At 44.5% G+C, this 22,387-nt stretch overlaps 1 protein-coding gene and 1 long non-coding RNA gene across 4 annotated transcripts in view; one reads left to right on the forward strand and one right to left on the reverse strand.

The window, feature by feature from the left end:
* The window catches only part of LOC146789711 (uncharacterized), a 184,358-nt gene extending 170,855 nt beyond the window's left edge, over positions 1-13,503 (forward strand). The window contains exons 2-3 of the long non-coding RNA XR_014970144.1: positions 9,815-9,900; positions 10,245-13,503. This is a non-coding gene — a long non-coding RNA (uncharacterized LOC146789711). The remainder of the gene's footprint in view (positions 1-9,814; positions 9,901-10,244) is intronic.
* LOC146789710 (WD repeat-containing protein 48-like) overlaps positions 1-22,387 on the reverse strand; it is a 391,919-nt gene that overhangs the window by 251,102 nt on the left and 118,430 nt on the right. For all 3 annotated transcript variants that reach the window (XR_014970143.1, XM_085632045.1, XM_085632046.1), the window contains 2 exons: positions 7,962-8,048; positions 7,597-7,725 (listed from right to left, as the gene is read on the reverse strand). Coding sequence is in view for 2 of the 3 variants with exons in the window: in XM_085632045.1 (XP_085488171.1) it covers positions 7,597-7,637 (41 nt within the window). In the remaining variant the exon portion in view is untranslated. The remainder of the gene's footprint in view (positions 1-7,596; positions 7,726-7,961; positions 8,049-22,387) is intronic.

The following is a 22,387-nucleotide window of genomic DNA, read 5'->3' on the forward strand; positions in this document are numbered from 1 at the left end:
TTTTAAAAGCAACCGTCGAGTGACCAGAAACGCTCCAAATAATTTTAAAAATATGTTACAGCTTTGATAAAATGTAAATAATTCCAGCAGAACTCCCAGTGAGTGCAGGGGAGCAGCCAGTGTATAGGACGGGATCGGCAGAAAATGACAAATTTATAGCGCGAGGGGCAGGAAACGCCCTCGCACTAGAGCGCCAACCGAGCAACCGCCTCACCCAAGATGGCGGATGCGTCCGGTCGCGCTAGTAGGCAATCAAAAAACAAAGCCCCAGAGCCCTCCAAGCGTTTTAGCCAGTGCCCCTTCGTCCCTCCAAGCATCAATCCCCACAATACAGTAAGAAAATACAATTTTAAAAGCAACCGTCGAGTGACCAGAAACGCTCCAAATAATTTTAAAAATATGTTACAGCTTTGATAAAATGTAAATAATTCCAGCAGAACTCCCAGTGAGTGCAGGGGAGCAGCCAGTGTATAGGACGGGATCGGCAGAAAATGACAAATTTATAGCGCGAGGGGCAGGAAACGCCCTCGCACTAGAGCGCCAACCGAGCAACCGCCTCACCCAAGATGGCGGATGCGTCCGGTCGCGCTAGTAGGCAATCAAAAAACAAAGCCCCAGAGCCCTCCAAGCGTTTTAGCCAGTGCCCCTTCGTCCCTCCAAGCATCAATCCCCACAATACAGTAAGAAAATACAATTTTAAAAGCAACCGTCGAGTGACCAGAAACGCTCCAAATAATTTTAAAAATAGGAGTTCAATAAGAGGGTCGGAAATTGCATAGCCTCTTGAAAGCATTGACATGCACCTGTGAGTTTAGAAAGCTCATGGACTCCCTCATAAGAGATTAATTAGTGAGGTGCAACAACAGTGACCAAGTGCAAGAAAAGTTACCGGCCAGAAATCCCTCAAGGAAGCAACTGCTACTGTGGAAGGCATGGAAAATGTTTCTGGCTGGGTAAAAGATGAGAAACCACTCCACAGAGACAGTAAATAATTCCGCGTAGAGTAGCGTACTTGAATTATCTGAGTAAGAGAGAACAGCAAGTAGATACTAATGTGATAAAACTTGCTGCAAGAACAAAGTTTAAAGCTCCGTCCAACGGTGGCAAATCGAAAGGTTTTAGGTGTGGGAACTCTAGTCATGTCCAATAGCCCCAGCTGTTATGCTAGGAATCTCACTTGTCAGAAGTGAGAGTTTAAAGGCTATTACGCAAGGGTCTGCAAACCTTCAACGGAGGTAAGAATGGTGGATAGTGTGTAAAGTGTGTGAAGCCCTAAAGACGGTGGTCTTAAATGTAAAGATTGAGGTGAACCTGGGATCTGTTATGCCCAAGTGAGATTGAAATTGGGGGAAAAACTTGTGGTGTTTGGCAGACTCAGGATCCGCATTTACAATGACTGTATACCAACTTTGGGATAATGAGATTCCCAATAAGACATTGCTTCCAGCAGATATCAACCCAGTCAGCTATGGGGGTTCACACATTGATGTTCTAGGCTATGTAGTAAAAATAATTGAATCTAAAGGCAGAGAAACCACTGGGAAAATTTACGTAGCCAAGAGGGGACACACCAAAGATATATGGGGATTATAGTAAATCCCAAAGCACAAGACCAGGTGATGCTGACTGCGTGTGGTGGTGGCATAAGTTTCTATGATGAATTTCCTGAGGTATTTAAACAAGAGTGTGGGTTGCTCAAGGATTTCAAACACAGGATTGTGTGGAAAAAGGGTGCTAAACATTGTGTGCATAAGATACCTAAAGTTCATAACTTGGCGCTCAAGCACTTGAAGTAGGATATAGACTTTTACATTCTGACATCATTGAGAAGATAGTCATCAGAATGGTTTTGGGATCCAAAGATGGAGGGAAGGCCATAAGGATGTGTGTGGAGTTAAGAGAAATTAATAAGTGGATCACCAACTACTCCAATATTTCAGAGTCACTCACTAAGCTTAAGGGAACTAAAATGTTCAGTCCTGGATCTTTCCTCAGCCTATCACCAGGTACAAGCAGCTGCACTAGTACTCAAAGCATCTCACCTAGTAAGCAAAGCCATTGGGGGCTTATTGATTTATCAGGATGCCATTTGGGCTGGCCTCGGCTGCCGCCTGTTTTCAAAGGATAATGAAGATTATCATGGGAGAGTTACCCAACATCTTATTCTTCCAGGATGACATTCTCATTTATGGCAAGAATGTGACCGAGCATAACAGGGTTTCAAGAAGTGTTGAGTAGATTAGAGGCGAAAGGACTCTTGCTGAAACAGCAGAAATGCAAGATTGGAGTTACTTCTGTCACCTACTTGGGTAATGTCATTTCCGGGGAGGGCATTCAACCCAAATTAGAACTAGCAGACCATTTTGTGTGTGCTCCCCACAGACAACAGGTGAGATCATTCTTGGGGCTCGCAGATTTTATTCCAAGTTCATAAAGGGTTTTGTCAGTGTAGTGGAGCCCATAAGAGCTTTGCTGAAAAAAAGGGTGCACTTTAAGGTCACCCGAGTCTCAAATGGCATTCCAAGCTGTGAAGTCGGGAATCGGCACGATGCCCACCCTAGTACGTTTTGACACAAGGAGAAAAACCATTCTAACTAGTGACACCAGTTTCAAGGGGCTGGGGGCGGTGCGGTCTCAGATTGATGATGGAGAACGGATGGTAGTTTCAATTGCCTTCAGGGCCCTTAAGAAGTTTGGGGAGCATTACTCGTGCTTTGAGAGAGAGACTTTAGCGATAACGGGCAGTGAAACATTTAAAGTTTTATTTGTGGGGCATTCCTTTTCTAGGTAGTAAAGATCAGACCCCAAGTTTTCTCCTGCAACCAAAGTGACAGGATGATTCCCAGACTTAAGAGGTGGAGCGAAGGGTTAGAAGAGTTAACCTTTCAGGACCAATACCTCCCTGGGTTAGCAAACATAACTGCTGTTTGTCTCGTCTACCAGAGGAAGGTAGAAATGAGGTGATTATTGAAGACCTGGGTTGTGTAAGTTGCATAAGGGAACCAGCGATCACGAGGGATGAGTGGATGAAGAGTGGGGAGGAGGATGAGGAGATCACCACAATTAAAACAAGTGGTGAAGAGTTGGCCTGATTGCAAAGAGCTGGATCCGGAGTTAAAACCTGTCTGGTTGGGAGGAGGAGCCAAGATGGCGGACGGACAGGACGTCTGAGCTCCCGGCTCCGCAGCCCGTCTGCTGTTTACATGACATCCTGATCTTTAATCCTGCCTACAGCGCGAGCAAATGTAACCACGAATGCGCTGACACTTTCCGCATTCCTCCGATGTCCCCGCCGGCTTTTTTGGTCGAGGATTCATAGAGTTTGCCGACTTTGGACTTTGCCCACGCACTCTGGCCCGACCACCGCCACCGGACACCGCTTATCACGTACGGTGAGACGACCTGGGGCCGGACCGGCGCCTGGGGAAATGTGACCGGCTGTGGAGTGGGCGGCTTGGCGGAGCCTTCTTCGCGACGGAGAGAATGCCTGTATGATTGGGTCCGGGCTGGCGAACCTTCCTTTGTCATGCTACCAGCGGTCAGAGCGGTATCCGTTTTAGAGCGCCCACCACCCGCATTGCTATACAGCCGGGGGCTCTCACATCGTGTGAGCCCCGTATAGCGAGCAGTATCTCTTCTTGCCTTAAATGCTATTCCTCCGTCCAATGGAGTCACCCTCACCTCTCCGATGTGGGCTGACTGCAAAAATGGTGGCGGTGCCGGTCTACCTCGCCGGAAAGACGGAAGCCTCCATATCTTTGACGCAGGCTGCCCTGCCTACTGTCGAGCTGGAGGGTGTCCCGGCGGCGCCTTTGCATACTGCCGACATGCTGAAGCGGGGAGCAGACCTGACCTATAGTGATATCCTTCTAGCCCTGGAAGACTTGGGGGCGACACTGTGGAAAAACACTCGAGAACTGGAGCGGAAGATCGATGTCGCTATGCCATCCAGGGAACTACTGCGGTTGTCTGACCCCCCAATGCCTCTCATTCCCTTCGAGGCGGATACAATGTGGCGACAGGGGGATACTGTGGAACGTCCTCTCCCTGGCTACAGTGTCGAGTGTTCTTTTAATGACAAAGTTGCAGATACAAAGCTCCCTTCCACTTTACAAGCTGAGACTCTGCCTCTGCAAGTGTTGCCACGGCTTCCTCAACATCGCCGGAGTGTGTGCCGTTCTGTGGGGAAAACTGTGTTGGTCACTATCGATGTGGTGATGGTCTATGATTGGGAACTCTGGCTTCCTCTTCCTCTGCGTCTTCTGTGCCGGGAGCGGCCATCTTGCTCCTTTGTTCTGCCTGAGATACACTCCCAGCGGTGGCCATGCTTGGTGGGGTTTCAGCGTTCTGGCCAGGGCTGATGTTGCCTCCCTTGATGATCCTGCCTGACCGCCTGGCATGACCCGGACTAGAATATTTGTCTATGTATCTGATGTGCCGCATGCGTGTAATTTGCTATTGTTGATTGCGGGGGTGGATCTGTGGGGCCACTTAGGATCGGGCCAGGGCTGGGCGATTTCCTTTAGTTTGCTGTACGTATTGGCGGGCGGGGACTAGGATGGGACTGCTAATTATCTGATTTATTCGCACATTTGGAATAAAGTCTCCCCACCTGCTGCTTTGCTTGCTACTTCAGTTGTGCTGATGATACTCAGGGTGGGGGATGCTTATGGGGCTGGTGGTGACCGGGAGTATGTAAAATTTCCTCCTCCTGTCTTCTCTGGGAGTCGGAGACTGGGATGTTCTTTCCCACTCTCCAGACTCTCTTTCCCACTTGGGGTTCTTTTGGGGCGACGGGCATGCCTATTGGGGGGGGGTGGGCCGTGGCCTTCCGCTGGTATGCAGGGTGGGGGGATGGGATGTGTTTTATGTCTTTTCTTTGTCTCTATGGCCCTCTTTCTCCTTCTTTCTCTCTTCTTCTTCGGTTTCTTTCTCTTCTATGTTTCTTTGTTTCTTCGGGGTCGGGGTTCAGTGTTAGTAGGGAGTTTATTGTGTTCTATCATTCTGTGGTATAGCGTTTGCTCTTAGTTCCTGGATGGTGGCCACCTGTTTCCTCACAAATGCCTTCCTATATAACGCCTCCTTCTGGGTGCTCCGTGAACGGTGATGTCTCTCCTGGTCAGTGATCAGCTTCGACTCTTTTCGTAGTTCACTACATTGTACTCGACAAAATCATAAAATTAAACCTTTTCTTATCCTGACATTATTGTTCTATGTTCTACACGGTACTTTTCACTCAGAGATTGCTTTAACGGCGCTCTGCCCAATTGGGTTTTTTTTTTTTTTTTTTTTTCCTTTTTCTTTTTCTTTTATCCTTTTCTGATATGTCATAGCGGCCGGCCCCGAGAGGTTGTAGGCAGACGCTGTGTATTGTGCATTTACCAAAATAAAGGTTTTTAAAAAAAAAAAAAAAACAAAAAAAAAAAAAAACCTGTCTGGTTGGTGAGGGATCAACTAGCGTTGTACCAAGATGATCTGGTGAGAAAGTTGTATCGACCAAGAGCATGAGATCCAAGGTAGTTAATCTAGGCCATTAAAGACACCTGGGTAGAAGTCTCACGAAAGCCCGGGTGCGGGAGAGGTATTGGTGGCCGGGCATGGATCACTAGGTGGAAGGGGTGGTGAATTATTGCTAGTTGTGTGCATCCAATGACAGGACCCATGTGACTAATACTGCTCCTCTAACACCAGTTGTTGTACCGGATGAGCTTATGACAAAATTGTGCCTGGACATCATGTGCCTTTTTGAGTTGTTACAGCCAACTGAAAGGTTTGTGTTGTTGGTGGCCTACACATCGAATTGGGTTTCACCAAGGGTGTGAGTAATGTGTGCACTAAGAGGGTCTTGGAGTTTCTCAAGGACGAGTTTGCGGGAGATGGTGTAACCAAACATCTGGCAACAGTTAATGGGGTGCAGTTTCCCTCATGAGAGATGCAGGAGTTCTTGAGTCCGTTTGGAATAACACACCAGAAGACAGCTCTATGCGCCAGAGGTCCTGCTAAGTGCATGAACAGGATGGTAAAGGCATGTTCGCAAAGAGCTGTAGAAACCACGAAAGGGTGTGCTTAGGGACATGCGATGGGCACATCATCCCTTGCCTAACTGTGTAACACAGCAGTCACCCTTTGACTCCTTCAGGCGCAGACCAGCTAAGCTCAATCCGGAGTGTTGCCTGTAAGGGGCTCTGATATGCTGGACAAGATGGAGGTGGGTGCCAGAGTCCTGTCTATACCAGAAAAGAGACAAGCAAAGGTTTGATGAGAAAACCCCATGAACAGCAAGAGGTGGAACGTAAGGGGGGGGGGGGGGGGGAGAGATCAGGCTTTGGTAAAGAAACCAAGATGGTACAGGAAAGGTGCAAAAGAGTAAATGGGGCTTTTCGTCATTACCTCCATCAAGAAGAATGTGGTATCAGTTCACACAGGCTGCAGGTGGAACATGTCTAGGCTCGCAAAGTACAAAGGCAGCAAGTTACCCCCTGGTGAAGATGTTGACAACTCTGTGCAAGAGTGCTGTTCGGGGAGGAGGGAATCGTTCAGTCTCATGCCACAAGACATAGTAGGGCTCATATTCGTTTCAGAGGTTGTGATTAAATGATTTGCTAATTATTTTTAAATATTTGCTGTTCTTTTGAGTTCTCTACTCCTTTCCCTCCTCCCTTAGTTATCCACTTGTAAGTAGAATGCACTAAACCTGGTTCTTATTTTACTGTATTCTTATATTGCATTATTAGATTTATCGCGTTGTTATGTAAGGGGGAAGTGGGTGCATGGGCAGCTCATGCCAGGAATATTCATGGTCTCCTGGTGAGCTGTGTTATAGGTAGAGCTGTTGGACTGGGGGCGAACCGGCAGGTTGCATCATTGTTGGTGTATTACGGATTGACAAAGCACTTAAATAATGGAACGGAGTTCATGTCTTAATAGGTGCTCATTCCTGTGTAACTGCACCTGTCCTGAAAGGGCTACTGGAGGGATAGAGTGAGCATCTGTGTTTGGAAGTATATATGATTTCAATATAGAAGTTAATTCATATTATTTCCTATGAGGTGTTAGTTTAAATCCCTGCCTCCATCAATTTCTTTAGGAGTGTTGTCAAGTGTAGTGAAAGACTTACTCCAAGGCTGGGCTGGGGTACATTTAAGCCTGTTTTAACACTTTTAGGGCTGTAGTAACTAAGAAAATATTTTGTGAACTGCAAGGGTTTTATTCTTTTGTGGGTATGTATTTACTAGGCTAGTCCCTCTCAATCCCCTCAATTTTCCCAAAACACTTACCCATTTGAGTAATTATTCCTCCCTCAACCACTACCCAACCTAAAACAGCATATCTCTGCTTGCAGAGATCTCAGCCCACAAACGACAAGTGGATGGGTTAATCTCCACCCGTAGGTATGTGAATTGAATTTGGCATTAAGTAGTATTACTGGAGTACTACTTTACATACTACAAAAAGTTTCGTAAATCAGGCCTGTAGAACACAACTAGAAATGTAGATGCTTGGACTCTGAAAGCAAGGAGTTAAACGCCATTAAATTGCACTAAGATTACACTGGTCGCTGTAGAACCGATTGAAAAAGAAAAATTCACTTAGTACCTTCCTTCACCACCCCAGGCTCCACTGGGTGTCAATGACATCTCAGCAGGAATCAGTCTCTGTATTATAAGCCATAAGATTCAAAGGCTTCCCTTCATGGGATTCGATTAACGCATAGAAATCTTCAGACTGAAAAAGATTGGGAATGGGAAATTAGATGTGTTCACCTGTTCAATTAAATAAAGGGCAACTAGCTAGTAAAAAACGCAAATGAAGGGAGGTAGGTTAGACTAAATAATTTAGTAACTTAACAAAAAGCTATGATCTCATGACATCAAGTGAAACAAATGCACAAATACATTGATATCAGTGCAGAACAAATACGGTCATTACAATACATGGTTAAAAAAATATATAAATCCTACCCCCTGAAGTATCTGATCTGTGCCGACAATGTAGTCAGTATGGGGTTGAAGACCAGCTAGATAGGCTGGAGAGTTGGTTTCCACGTCCTAGAAAGAGGGGAAAAAAATGTTATAAATAAAAACGAAGATTAAAACCTACTAGTTTATAATTCATTTTTCCCCTGCTTCCCATATTAAACAGAAGGGGCAAATATGCTATTTTAATTAGAGGTGGCAATAGTTCTCAGGAAGCAATAAGCCAGCGCCAAGGCATGAGTCTCTTGGCTCTAACAGCCAATACACAAGCTGTGCCATCAACATATTAAGTAAATACACTCCCCATCTCACCATGTGCTAGCTTTTCTTCTTTCCATCACTCTAACACTCCATTTCTTTCTGGCTCCCTAACACCTACTTTCTCCAGTCTTTATGCTCAACTCTTTTCACTGCTTCACTTCCTCATCTCTATCTTTCTCTGCCACCTCAATGACTTCAGTTCTTGCTCCCGATGCCCCACTACCTCATCTGCCAATCACAGATCACTTGAAGTCTCCGCATTGTTCTGTGCTAAAAGATCCAATAGGAATGCCTCTAGGAAGGGTCCAGACTACAAAATGGCCAAAGACCATCCTTTTTGCATCCTCCACAACCTTCCCTTGGGCCACCACATTATTCTCCAAGCCCCAATTAGTGTAGGAGAGGAGGGTCTCGCCAAAGTCTGGCATTTTGACTGGGGAAACAAATAGCCGTTAGTGCTGGCGAGTCCCTCCTATGCTGCACCCAGTGGGGCATAGAGATTGATGCAATAATAACAGATGAATGCACGCTAGAAAGAAGCTCGACCTTGTTGTTGCTTGGAGGGTCCAAGAAGACAGGAAGAGCTGTGCATCAGGGTGAGCCATCAGTGGCTCGCCCATCTCCAGTGCATATGAACAAAGGAGCATAACTTTGGTTGGTTGTACCTAGTGTGGAAATTGACCTAAACACCATGTCAACGAATAAACAGAAGAGGCACTGATAGTCTTAACTTATCAAATACATGGTATTAATCTAGTGAACTTACTGTTTGAATTTCCACTAACAGATTATCTGGAATTGGGTAGCTTAGGAGATCAATATATTTTAGAGTCTCAACCCCTTCTATGCTCATGATGGAACAGTCCCGTCATGGCACCCACCTATGGGTGAAGCGCTGGCGCTAAGCCCCCATGGGTAGCCCATCTACACCCCCAAGCAGGGATGGCAGCGGAAGAGTTTCCCCTGCCACCCCTGACCCCCCCCCCACCCTTCAGCGGTCGTGTGACGTCAGCCTGTTTTTTGGGCCTTTCTGGGGGCATTTTTTCCTGCTGGTTTCTGGGCAGAATATCCCATTAGGGGTGAGGGATTCCTTTTATGTAGATGAAAGCGACCTCTTGGGCAAGGGTCACTTCCAAAGGGCGATAATTCGTTTCTGACCCCCCTGGTGACAGATCGGCCATTTTGTGGCTTTCTGCCCCCAGTGGGGGGGTAGAAAACCCCACTAGGCACCAGGGATTTTTTTTTGTAGATGGAAGCTACTTATTAGCAAGGGTCGGTTCCAAAGGGGACAAGTTTTTGCTCTGCTCGTTTCTGCCCCCCCCCCCCCCCCAGAAACCCCACTAGACCCAGGGTTATTGATTTAAAGCGCATGGGGCAATCCCTTGCGTAAGGAAAATCCTTCAAGTTTCAAAATAGGGGCATTTTCCATCAGCCTTTTTCTGCCCCCATCCTCCCTTTTTTGATACTTGTAGGATTTATTTGAAGGCCCATCTGACAGATGTGACAGTGTGCTATGTTAATGGTTTTATTTTTTGTGATTTGCGATTGTAATGTTTTATTTCTTCTTTTTATTCTAGTTCAAGGCTTTTGCTATTTTGACTGATTTTCCAGGTTGCGGTTTCTTTGCTGGGGGTTCTGCAGTTTGTGTAGTTGCATGTGTTTGGTAAGAAAACTTTTATGTACTATTTAATTTTAATTAGTTTCATTTCCCTGCATGAATGTGTTTTTTGTAAATGGTGTAATAGCAGTATGTTTAGCTTTTGTAAAAATCTTTTAGAATCTGTGCTGGATGTGTATTTTGTTGCCGTAGTTGTTTCTTTGTAGTGGGATATTGTTGGTTTTTGCTGTGTCTCTGCAGAGTAGGTCCTGGTGAGTGTAGCTGTCTCAGGCAAGTTAGCTGTATAGTTTGAGTATATAGATCTTTGTGATAAAGCCACACTTTGTTTATTACTTGAATTTCACAGTGTTTGTTGGCTTATTTGTGAAGTCTCTTTTTTTTTTTTTTAGAAAGAATTATGGCTAGCCGCAAGATTACTGCTCAGCAGATTTTTGGTATGATTCGAGTCTTCCTCTTACCATGGTTCAGAGACTGACTGCATCTGAGGCAGAGGAGACAGTGGAAGATTTTGTCATTGAGTTTTCTTTCCACGAGGAATCATCGAATAAGGAAGCCACTTATTAGTGCAGATGAAGTGACTTTTAGAGGAGGACACTGATGTGCCAATAGTACAGCAAGAGACATCTGGGCAGCAGCCTGGGGCAGCAAGGCTTCCCATTGGCAGAGCTACCTCTGGGTTGCCCCAGGCATGGTGCAGCCGGCATTGCCGGACTTTACTGGTGTCCCAACGTGTAGAGTGGATACTGAACACCTTTTGCCTATAAATGTTTGTTGTTTATGGACGATGTATTTTGTTCCCATTTCGGAAATATATAGGTTTCCTTGGTACCTACTTTTCACTCTTTATATTTAATTGCTATATACCCGGTACACAATGAAAAACCATTGCAAGCTGCAACTCAGCTATTGGCTCTGGGTTCTTTGTGAACCTACAAGTCCTATATATCCCCACAACCAGAAGGGTTCTGCGGATGTAACGTATATTGCTTTAAAAAATCTGTTGTCATACTTAGAAGTTACAGGTGAAAACGTTGGCACAAAAGGATGTTTTCTTTTAACTTAATTGCACATTTTATTTTCAACTGATAGTTTCTATAAAAAAAAAAACTTTAAAGGATCTACACAATTGACCCCTTGCTGAATTCAGAATTTTGTCTACTTTCTAAAAATGTATAGCTTTTCAGGATCCATTATTGCTTTCACACCCATTTCTACCACTAACTGGCAGGCGGTTGAAAGCACACAAAAAAAGCAAAAATAGGCTATGTCCCAGTAAAATGCCAAAACTGTGTAGAACATTTTGGTTTTCTGACAAGAGTCTGCCTGTCCCTAAAAGCTGAGAAGATGGTGACTTCAGCACCGCAAACCCTTTGTTGATGCCATTTGCAGGGGAAAAAACAGACGATTTCTTCTGCAGCAAATTTTCCCCCATTTTTTCAAAATAAATGGAGATGGCAGTATTTTGGCTAATTTCTGGGTCCCCTCCAGGGGGATTCGCAAAGATGTTGGAAGAAAAGGACGCAAATTTGGCATGGATATCTTATGTGGACAAAAGTTACAGGGGCCTAAGTGCGAACTACCCCCAAATAGCCAAAAAAAGAATTAGCACAGGGGGTGGGGAGAGGCTTAGCAGCGAAGGGGTTAAATTCGAACTCACCAGGGGGCTCACTAAATAACTGCACTGAGGACTTTGCTAACTGCGCCATATCAGCAGGTATTTTCAAAGCTTTTGAGATATCGCTGTATTCTTTTCTATGAACTGAATGAACCCATAAGTGACTGCTTTGTGTGACCTTTGTTTATAGAGGTAACATGACTGATTATCAATCTCGCCATTCAAGTTTCCGCATCAATTTAAGACAAAAGATTATCTAAAAGCTTAAGATTCCTTCCTAAGTGAGCTTTGAACACAACTTCTGTACTTCAGTTTGATACTTTTATGGAAGGAAAAACCTTCAGAATAAAGTATTATATAACAATTAACATTTCATCCAGTTAAAGGCATAAGTGAATATTTCAAGAAAGAATTAGATAGCAGCAAATTATTAAAAATAAAGTGCCACATGCCTTCACAGAGTCTTAAGATTAACCTACTTAAAAACATGTTTCATTGTCAAACTTTTATGTATCGGATAAAAGCACGTCTATACACCACAATATATATTAAAAAGATCGGTAAATAACACTTCAAGTTGGCAGCAGATTGTAAAAGTAATAGTGACACGTGCCCTCACAGCATGTCTTAAGAATAAGCCTACGTATAAACTTGTTTTACCGTCTGACAATTGGATAATTGATAGAACATAGCTTTGCACTGCCTAATATGGTATTTCCTTTTAAAAAGTGGAATCAAAAATAGCCTAGTGTACAATTCATAAAATGTACAAATGTGGCTCAATGGTTAGAGCGGCAGACCCTGATGCAGAGGTCTGGCCCGGGACCAGGGTTCAATTCCCCGCCTCGGCGGGTCTTGGGCTCAAAAATTCCACGGACCTGACAATTCTCGCCTCGGTGCCTATTCCAATCATGGAGTGCCACTCTGCAACTCTGGGCAATAGCTTGCTTAATCTCCACAACGGCCCCCACAACGCTAAGGATGCCTGGCCTCCACCTTGGGGGTGCCCAGGAGTGGACACCTCACAGGGAAAGCCAGGATGGGTTCCACAGCGGTATTTGTACAAGCGCCTTGAGACCCTTGCGGGTGAGTAGTGCGCTATACAAGTATCAATTTACAATTTACAAGACAACAAAAAAAGGTCATATTTTGGCCTGACTTATTACATAGGCAAGGAATAGCAGGAAGGTTCAGTTGGTGCCCAAGAGTAAAGCACAGTAAGTATTCAATAGTGTTGGCGCGAAACCTAACAGCGCACTCCTATCTCCCACTAGGCTGCACTAAATAGACTGGAGATGACGGCGAGGTATTCAAGAACAAATCTGCGGATATTATTGGTTTCCCTACTGTGCTTTGAATGAGACTTTCCTGCACCAGATCATAAAAAGCCAAGGCTACTTCCCTTCTATTAAAAGAATGGCATAGTTCTTTCTCTGTAAAGACCTTCTCCATACCAATTTTTCCAAATTCAGACTTAATATATTCCAAACACGGAATTCGGAGGCAGTCATTTCTAAGAACAGCCTGCTCGTTGCTCCAAATAGATAGCCAGAATAATAAAGGCCTCACTCTAATAAAGTCGATTATATATAACAAACTTACCTCTGTGACAAATATGGAGGGAGGAAATCTGTACTCTGAGTAAGTAGCCAGCAGAACCTTTTAAGGTCTCGCCTAGGCAGCGCTTGCGCTGTCTCGTTGAGACATGCAGTATACACTATAGTGTGGAAGCTCCGCCCACTCTCCACCCATCATTTCCATTGGCTTGTGTCTTAAATGCTGCCTTCCGATTGGGTGCAGGTTTGTTAGTCCCTCCTTTTGATGGACATGTCTTCATTTGTGTCCTTCCACGGCTATTGGCCCCTTTACTGCACAGACTACTTTCTTCATGTGCCACTCCCCTCCCCATTGCATTGCCTATGCTTGTTTTATTTGTGTCTCCCCACCCCATCCGAGAACTCCATTTATTTATTATTAATACAGCCCTCACTCGAGTCCTGTTCTCGGCTGCTTATAAGCTGTGCCACAATTCCTCCATTCGATTCTGTGCACCATTTGTTTCAGTTGGATGCTACATTTGACAGTGTTTGTTTTAATTTTGCTACATTTGACAGCGTTTGTTGAAATTGTATCTGTTTCACCCCTCAATGCGTGTTGTGTTTTATTTGTCTCTCCCCTCCACCCCCAATCGCAATTTATTTATTTATGTATGATTAGGTGATACAGCCCATGCTGAGGCTCGAACTCTGCTCTGCAGCTCCAAAGCCGGCAGCTTTATATGTTAAGCCACCTCCTCGCTTCAAGACAAGCCCCTTAAAGGGGTCTATCTTTGTTTCCCTCACCGAGTCACCCTCCCACCATGCACACACCCGTAACCCCTTCCTCCCTCTCGCTTTCCCTGTGCTCTGATTTTGGAACAGAGAAATTCCTTTCTACTTGGCTTTAACTTTAAAGGTGGCGCTGCTCCTGCAAGCACATAAACGCACGCACGATTCAGCTGCTTGGTTTCTTTTCCAGACCTTAAGCAAGCAAGCTCTGGCTCTCCTTAGCCTGCCCCTCCCTCCCTCCCCCAAGTCAGGCCCCGTCCCTCTCCTATGAGGCAGCAGCAGCTCGCACACAATTGATACAAGTAGTTACTTTAAGGCGCGAAAGGAAAGCGCCTTAGGGTGGCTACTTGTGTCATTATTTACCGAGCCCCGGGACCACAGTAGTATTTGTCTGCAGACCCGTCAATATATTAGATCGCGAGAAAGCACTTGAAATGACGCCCTGTTTAAAAGGCGAGAGGAGCTGTTGATCAGCTGAAGCTCCGACTCCTGTGCTCAAAGTTGTGCAAAGCGAGAAGGGGTCAGGCCTGCCTGCTCCCCCAGCATGAAAGAGGTGATCACCTCTGCTAGTATGTCAGTTTGCTCGCATGTGTTATTTCCAGTTATGGCTTGTCACATTTGTGATGCTTTTAAATCAGGAACCCGCTGTACAAATGGACCCTGGTGTTTTGTTATAATTCTCACATATAGTGGGTTCATTTTTTAAAGGATTTCAACATGAATGTTTTCTTTTTTTATTGGCACCATTTTTCACTAGTTTTCAGCTATTTCCTTGCTACCGGTAACACACACACAACCGTGGCCGGCATAAAGGTTCCGTAAATGTCTCTGCAGCTGTGTTTGGCACTTGATTTCCCTTCATTATGAACACATTGAAAATGAGTTGGTGCTTTTTTAAATGGTCGCATTAAAGTCTCACACCGGGTTCACCGGCAATAATTTGATTTTATGTAGCGCTCGCTGATGCAGTGTTCTGTTTCGTGCCGCTGTAGATAACATATTTCTGTTGCACCAAAGGTAATGGTATTTCATCACCTCAATAGGACAAATGCTTGAGGCGGTTCTGCCAGTATTTGAGTATTTGATGTGCAGGTTATGGAGTGAGCTTCCTAATTATTTTGAATTGCATAGATCGATGTCTGGCTATCTCTCTGCCTGTCTGTCTCTCTGCCTGCCCGTCTCTCTATCTATTTGTCTCTATCTATCTGTCTCTCTCTATCTCTCTATCTATCTGGCTCTTTATCTATCTGTCTCTCTACCTCTTTATCTGTCCCTCTATTTCTCTCTATTATCGGTGTGTATATTTGTATCTATCTCGATCTTCTAAGGAACCCCAGAAATCTATGCACGTCTTAGACTTTCAGTAATATTCTATTCTACTCACCTACTCTTACCCTTTGCCCCTGTGGATTGTCTACTTTATTATACTTTAAAATACGTGTGTTTGCAAATTTACCAAATTTCAATGTTTTCCCGCAGCAAAACCGTTTAACCACGTGGAGAAAAACCTTTATCTACAGAATATGAAAAAAAGGGGTGCTTGTGGCTCTGTCTACCCAGTTTGCCCACTTAGGTTCTGCCCTTTTTTTATAGGGCACAGTTACCTTTGCAAAATGGATAGAAACTTCCCTGGTAAAAGGTTTGTGAATGAATATCCATCACATGAATGTTCCCAATTACCAACTTCTTACCCCTAAGATGGAAACGCGCATAGTTCTTATACTTTGACTCCGGAAAATCCACAGTTTATTTTGTCTTACGGAGAGGGGGGTTTTAAGCGGAACTGGTGCCAGTTGCATGCTGTTTTCTTAAGGATTAAGGTTTGAATGAGCCCTGGAGTGTCACGGGGCACTACAGCAGCTGGTGATGCACATGTGGCGGTGGATAGTTTAGCTCTTTGTGTTTGCAGATGGAGGGAGCTTGTGAACAGAATTTCTATATTTGAATTCATCAGGAATGCAGTACTTGTGTTTTATTGTTCCCTAACTTGCTTATTTAGCTATCTCTTGTTTTCCTTCCTTTCCTTGCTTTTTTACCCCTTTGCATGGTTTCTCGTTCCTCCTTTGCATGCCCTCTTTGGCTTCTCTTGGCATTCCTGACACTTTTCAGATTTTCCTGACCACTCTTTCTGGCTTTCTCACACACTTCAGCTTTCATGACTCACACCATTGGCTTCCTCAATGCCCCTGTTGCTTTTGCAACCCACCTCCCCTTATTACCTTCTGGAAGCACTTCTTACTTTCTCGACTTTACTCTTATTTTTCACTTCATCCTTTTATTTCCCCTGTGACTCCTTTTGCGTTCCCTGTGACTTTTTTTCCTTTTCTGGTACTTTGTTTTTCACGTGCCCCAAATTATTTTTGGTATGCCTTAGATTGGCTTTTTGTCTTGCTCCCCATTTGGAATTTGTCTTGCACCCGATTTTGCTTCATTCTTCCATTTATTATGGCTTTTCTTTCTTTCTGGCGCCCCCTTTCAGTTCTCTCTTTGCCACTTTCTTTTCTGCCTCTGTGTTTGCATTATCTCTGTCCTTTTTGATTATTTACTATTATCTTGATCTGCTCAAGCTTTGAAGAAAGCTGTTCTAGATTGCTGCTTATATTGTTCGTTCACTCATCTTTTTTACACTTGTCCTCTATTGCTCTTTTTCTTTTTTTTTTTTGCAGCCAGTGCATACACTTCTTTATTATGTGAAGCCTGCCGGACGGACAGTGCATGTGCTGTCTGTTGCAAGGCATATTGCCAATTACCAAAAACACGGGGGAGGAGCACACATTGCTTATCCTTGGTTAACCTTCCTTGTCATTCTCCTTTACCTGCTTAGTATTGCCTCTTCACCATCACTGTGAATGGCTGACATGGTAGCTTCCATTCCTTGCATTCTTTTGTGTCAAGCAATCCATGAGAGCGCATGTGTTTTCCGGCTGTCTTCATCATGCACTACTTACCCCTGCTTTGCTCTCCGTCACCTGCCCTTCCCTGTTGAGTTCACCCACATGTTTCTCCTCATTGCCTCCTCCCACCTGCACCCTCTGTGTTTCTTACCCGTCGCTCCTGCCCTCTCTGTGTTGCTTAACTTGACCCTCCCTCTTTGTATTGTTTTCTTATCAGTTTTCCTTCCTTCCCCCATTTTGCTTTCGCATTTGTCCCTCTCACCCTCACCTGTGTTGCTTTCACATTTCTTACCAGTACCCTTCACCTTGTTTCTCTTGCCCCCCAATTACTTCTGTCTACTCCCTTGCTTCAGTTTCTCCTTCTAGCCAGTGGATCACTTCAAACACCTCAAAAACTCTGTTTCCCAACTCTCTCCTCTCTATATTTCGAAGAGAAGGCTTCAGAGGGCCCCTTTTCTGCTTCCACTGATGTGACATTTAAAATAGTCCTTGTAGTGATAAAGGAAATCAGATGGCTCATTGGTGTGTTTGGTTGGGTTGACTTGCAGAACTGATTAGATTGAATTCCTGCATTTCCAGTATCGTCTGCTGATGCAGTTGTAAGATTGTATTTGATTTGCTTCCCATGGCAGCTCCCACGGCCCACCGAGCCAATGAGAGCAAAATCCGGTCCTCAAATATGCAGCTGTTCTAGAATGTTTATGATTGCAATTGTATTTGCATTTTTCAAATGCATGGAAAAGCTTGCTTCAATTAGGGAATACGAAGAAACGGAAATTGGCCTAAAGAGATATAAAAAAATCAGTACACATAAAGGTTATTCTACTAAACAATGATAAAGGAATATAAAGCCCATTAGCTCCTGCAGTATAATCAGACAATCTAGCCGGTATAAAACGGCCGTACATGTCGGCCATTGTGTAAAGTGTTGCTATGCAGAACACACTCTAGGAGTGCTTGTGCCTGTGCTGTAGAGTGAGGCTTTAGAACAGGTGGGTGTGTCAAGAACACAAATAGGTCACATTTTGACACAAAGTGGGTTTGTAATCTGTATGCCGTATATGTGGAATTTGTGCAAGCCGAGGTTCCTTTTTTGGCCTCTAGTATGAGACTCCACATTGTGACCCAGAGTTGTTATCTACAACGTATTCTTCATATTTGTTTTCATCTAGGAGTAAAGTCCAATTGAGAGGATATCAGTGGAGTCGTTCAACATCTGTTTACATCATTAGTAATATTTAGGGTTTATTGTCCTTTGTCCACAGTACCACATGGTTTCTGATAGAGCAGTACCCTCGTGGCATGTGTTAATGTGAGCGTATGAGTAACGGTAAGTGTTTTACTACACAAAGATTGTGTGAGTGATTGGATGAATACATGTATAAAAGTTGTGTTGCTTAACGCTATGTGTGTGAACTCTATACAACAGTGCAGCGCCCATTTCACAAGGCCGCACTTTATCTTTAACTTGTAGCTCCGAAGCTGCATCTCCCTGTGAGGTGCCCTCCCTTCCACCACCCAATACAGTCTGCCTATTCTACGCTCCTCCCACACCTGCTGCCGGGTTAGGGAGACTGTGACTAAAAAATATGCAATACGCCTGCACACAGAAAGCATTATTTGTCTCTGCTGAAGAATTACAGTTTGTTACCAACTTTGTATTTATTGAAAGACGAGGTTAGCCAAAGTACACAGCTGTGTGCCTACAACCATCTTGGCCGGCAGCGGAAAAAGTCCAATTCCATCATACAAAAGCAATGAAGCGTAGCATGACTGCCGGCCCAGCTTAAGCGAGACTAGTTGAATCCGCCAGACTCCCCCACTTTGGCATTTGGCGTCCTGCTTCCCCTCCCCGCCACTCTCCCCCGTTTTTTGTTTGCTTGGTTTGTCCTGTCTTCAGGACCTAAGAGGTTAAACTATGTGATAGTGCCTTGGTGACACAGTACGGTGGCGCTACGCCACCCAGTCCAGTCCCTCCAAGGACTGCGAGTTAGCCTGGGAACATTGTACTGCACTAAATGAGCTGTCTGGGGCATGACACATGAACTTAGCATAGACCTGGCATAGAGAGTAACAAATACTTGTCCTGGGCAGGGTAAAGACACTCACTAGACTTGGAACTGAGCCCTGTTGGCCTCCTCCCGCGGGACCCACGTTAGAGAATTACAGTTTATGGTGGTAACGTCAGGGTTTTATTTGGACTCTGGCACTAAGAAAAGAAAGAAAAAAGCAGCACATTAGACGCAAAATAAAAAGCGGTATCGATTTGGACGATGTAGGCCTCCTCTGCTATAATCCTTAAATGCATGGAAATCGGGGTTACGCCACGGACACTAAGAACACACTGTGATGAACAGATAATTAGCTTAAGCAGAGTATGCAGATGTTGCTCTTTGGTACTGTCATGTTAATGCACATTTGCATAAGTGTCTTTATTTCCAAATTATGTCATAATAAAATCATGACAATTGGTTACAATTTCCCAAGGCACAATGCCCACATTTTTCAGAGGCAATTAAATGCCAGAGCTCTACAGAAGAGCAACTTTTAATGACTCTGATACAGATTGCCTAAAAGAGGCAAAAAAACATCAAAGCTTTCAGCAAATTAAGTTTTTCCAATTGAAACTCAAACACTGGCAATTGTTGCAAAACAAGTGGAGCATTTTCTTAAGTAATTTATGGGCACTTTCTCCTGCCCATGGATCAAATTTTCAAAAGTAAACTGCATTAACATTTAAGACAATAATGGCTGTAGAAAATGGGGGGTTCGGGCAGAGGGAAGGGCATCCTGTGGCTGCGACAATTTGTCTCCACAGGATACGCTCCATTTTGTAATGTTTTGCCCCTACATCAGCTGGCCTAGGAAGCGTTTTTTAATCTCCTTGCTCAAATCATTGAATTTTAAACAAGTTAGGCATGCCCTGATGTATCTACAGATGCTTCCCTCTGAATGGCTGATTCTGTTGGTTTTATCTTTTTTACAAGCTGTCTGGGTGTCCAAGAAGTCGAGACCAGATTAATTGTATTAATTGTTGCAACATTACTCCAATTTTACGTTACCGTATCATCTCCTCAAAGATGCACGGAGCTCACTGACCAATCACGACGCTTATTATCCCTTGTGAACCAATCAAATATCTACATCCTGAGTCTCAAACCAGAGAAGGCTTTAAATACAAGCCTTAACAGCCCCTTGATTTCCAGTATGCTCACTTTGGTGTCATAAGTAGTTCTTTTTACAAGTAGAAGATCTAGTGTTGTTCCTGCTTGATCTATAGCGTGTTGAAAGCATGCAATGTTTCATTGGTGTTCCTATTAGCGTTAAAGCTTCTATGTTGCAGCACCCAGGCTAATGTGCTGCATGGCGAAATACTCAACAGGTCCCAAAGGCGAGACCGAGTGCATTGCAAATGCTTGTTTCTTCTAATTGTAGAGTTTTGCAGTTAGCGACCTCCCAGATTGCGAAACTGCAAGTGGCAGTTGACCAACATTGGGATTTATAGATTTGCAACATAGCTTTCAGTTGGCCCCCGCCACGGGGTTGAGGAAGGGAAAATAGGGAACCTATTGTTTTGGAAAATAACATTATACAGTGCGCAATACTAGGTGACCAAGCTCCAGAGACAGAACAAGACTCCTAGATATGGACAAGTCTGAACACTAATTAGGGAGTTATTCCCTACTTGCATACCAGGCAGTTTAATGCAGTGTGGGCCGCATGCCATGATATGTGATTTTGTAAAATTGGTTAGAAGTTCTAGTTTTGACATAAAAATAAATTAATGCACATACTAGGAGGCGTAAAGCACTGGGAATCCGAGCCATTAACACTGCGTCGACCGCATATAACAGCACGGGTAGGGTTTCCCTTTAATGAATTGGACGTCGCTGGTTATAAGGGCTAGAGCAGGGTGAAGATCATGCAGGAGCGTTGCCCCACTGCTTTCCCGCAATGCGAGAAGCAGAAACAAAATGATTTAATACCATTTTATGTTTCTATTTCTTGCACTGCGAGAAAGAAGGGTATGCCTGATTGCGAGTGGGTGGTCCTGCAGGAGTCCAGGGGAGGAGTGGCTTGCCCACTGAGTGCGCTGGCTGTTCGGTCGGCTCCAGGGCCGACCAAACCAGTCATACACATTTTGCATTTTCTCTATGTAGGCTGCATGCAGCCTACATAGAGTAAACTGGCTCCCCATAGATGCCTGTGGTATCGGCGTCCCAGCCAATCACAATGCTGCCATTGCAGCGTTGTGATTGGCTGGGGGGAGGGAGGTTGCCTGTGGCTACTTCCTGTTCAGACAGACTATGCGGGACAGGCAGGCAAACGCAAAGGTAAGTTCATAGATTACTACCTTGCACAGTTTAAATTACATTACAAAAGAATATAATTAAAAGATAAACCACTGCTTACTGTCTACGAATGCATGATAAAATGGCTTAACAGGAACACAAATCTAATAAGAAGGGGGGCCCCTGAAATAGGATAAGGCAGGTACAACAGGGGAACTAACAGAGAACCTATACGAAGAAAAGTAACCTGCCAACAACTATATGATAAAACAAGGCCCAGTGCAGGGTCCAAAAGGATAGATGCTCAAGACCAAAAAGGCAAACCAGGACAAGAGGCAACTCAGAAAAAATGTGTCACAGAATTATTTAAATCATTTTTTGTTTTTTTGAATTGATTTACTTGAAATTATACATGAATATACACACACAAGTTTTTTTACTTTAGACGTATTGATAAATTACACTCGACAAGGTTGAAAGTAAGGAGCCTAACAATTTTCACATATAAAACAGATAATCATCCCACACACTCCCTCAAAACAACACAGTCATACTACTACACATTCAACAGCAACATCAAACCTCGGGTCATATCAGTACACATAAAATAAAAACAATGGGTAATTCGAAGGGAAATTCTGTAATTCAAATCCCCTAGAGGGAATTTCAGCAGCCCGATAGGCTAAGGAACACCGGTAAATAATGATCTCAGGAGCCCAATGGGCTTACAAACGCCAACGTGCGTTTCGGTGTCACGACCAGATGGGGGCTACACCTTCATCAGGGCGAGGGAGGGCATGTGAGGTGGGACGAACACACCTCTCAATAAAAATGGCTCTCAGCAGCAGTAGCGGTTCCCAAAAGATGAACGGGGTTCAGGTAATTAGAAAACGCCTGAGATGTTGGTGCTTCCGTAATCGGCCAAAGCAGCGGTCCAAATGCAAATACAGGTGCAGGCATAGGGAGGTATCGTCGCCGGGATATCCAAACAAACGGGGGTTTATAGTCCTCAAGGAAGACGGAGGGGAAAAATATTCCTCCCAGCCGGAGGTACGACGCACACAGCGTCAAGGCGTACGGGTCAACAAGAGAGTCAAAGCAGAATCAGCTAGGACAGCGTGTGCACGGTGCGAATAACTCGCTACTTCGCGGCGGATGGCGTGCTTCCAAGGGAACCCTTTGGCCGATTACGGAAGCACCAACATCTCAGGCGTTTTCTAATTACCTGAACCCCGTTCATCTTTTGGGAACCTCTACTGCTGCTGAGAGCCATTTTTATTGAGAGGTGTGTTCGTCCCACCTCACATGCCCTCCCTCGCCCTGATGAAAGTGTAGCCCCCATCTGGTCGTGACACCGAAACGCGCGTTGGCGTTTGTAAGCCCATTGGGCTCCTGAGATCGTTA

This window comes from Triturus cristatus, chromosome 10 (assembly GCF_964204655.1).
Source record: "Triturus cristatus chromosome 10, aTriCri1.1, whole genome shotgun sequence".
Lineage (NCBI taxonomy): Eukaryota > Metazoa > Chordata > Amphibia > Caudata > Salamandridae > Triturus > Triturus cristatus.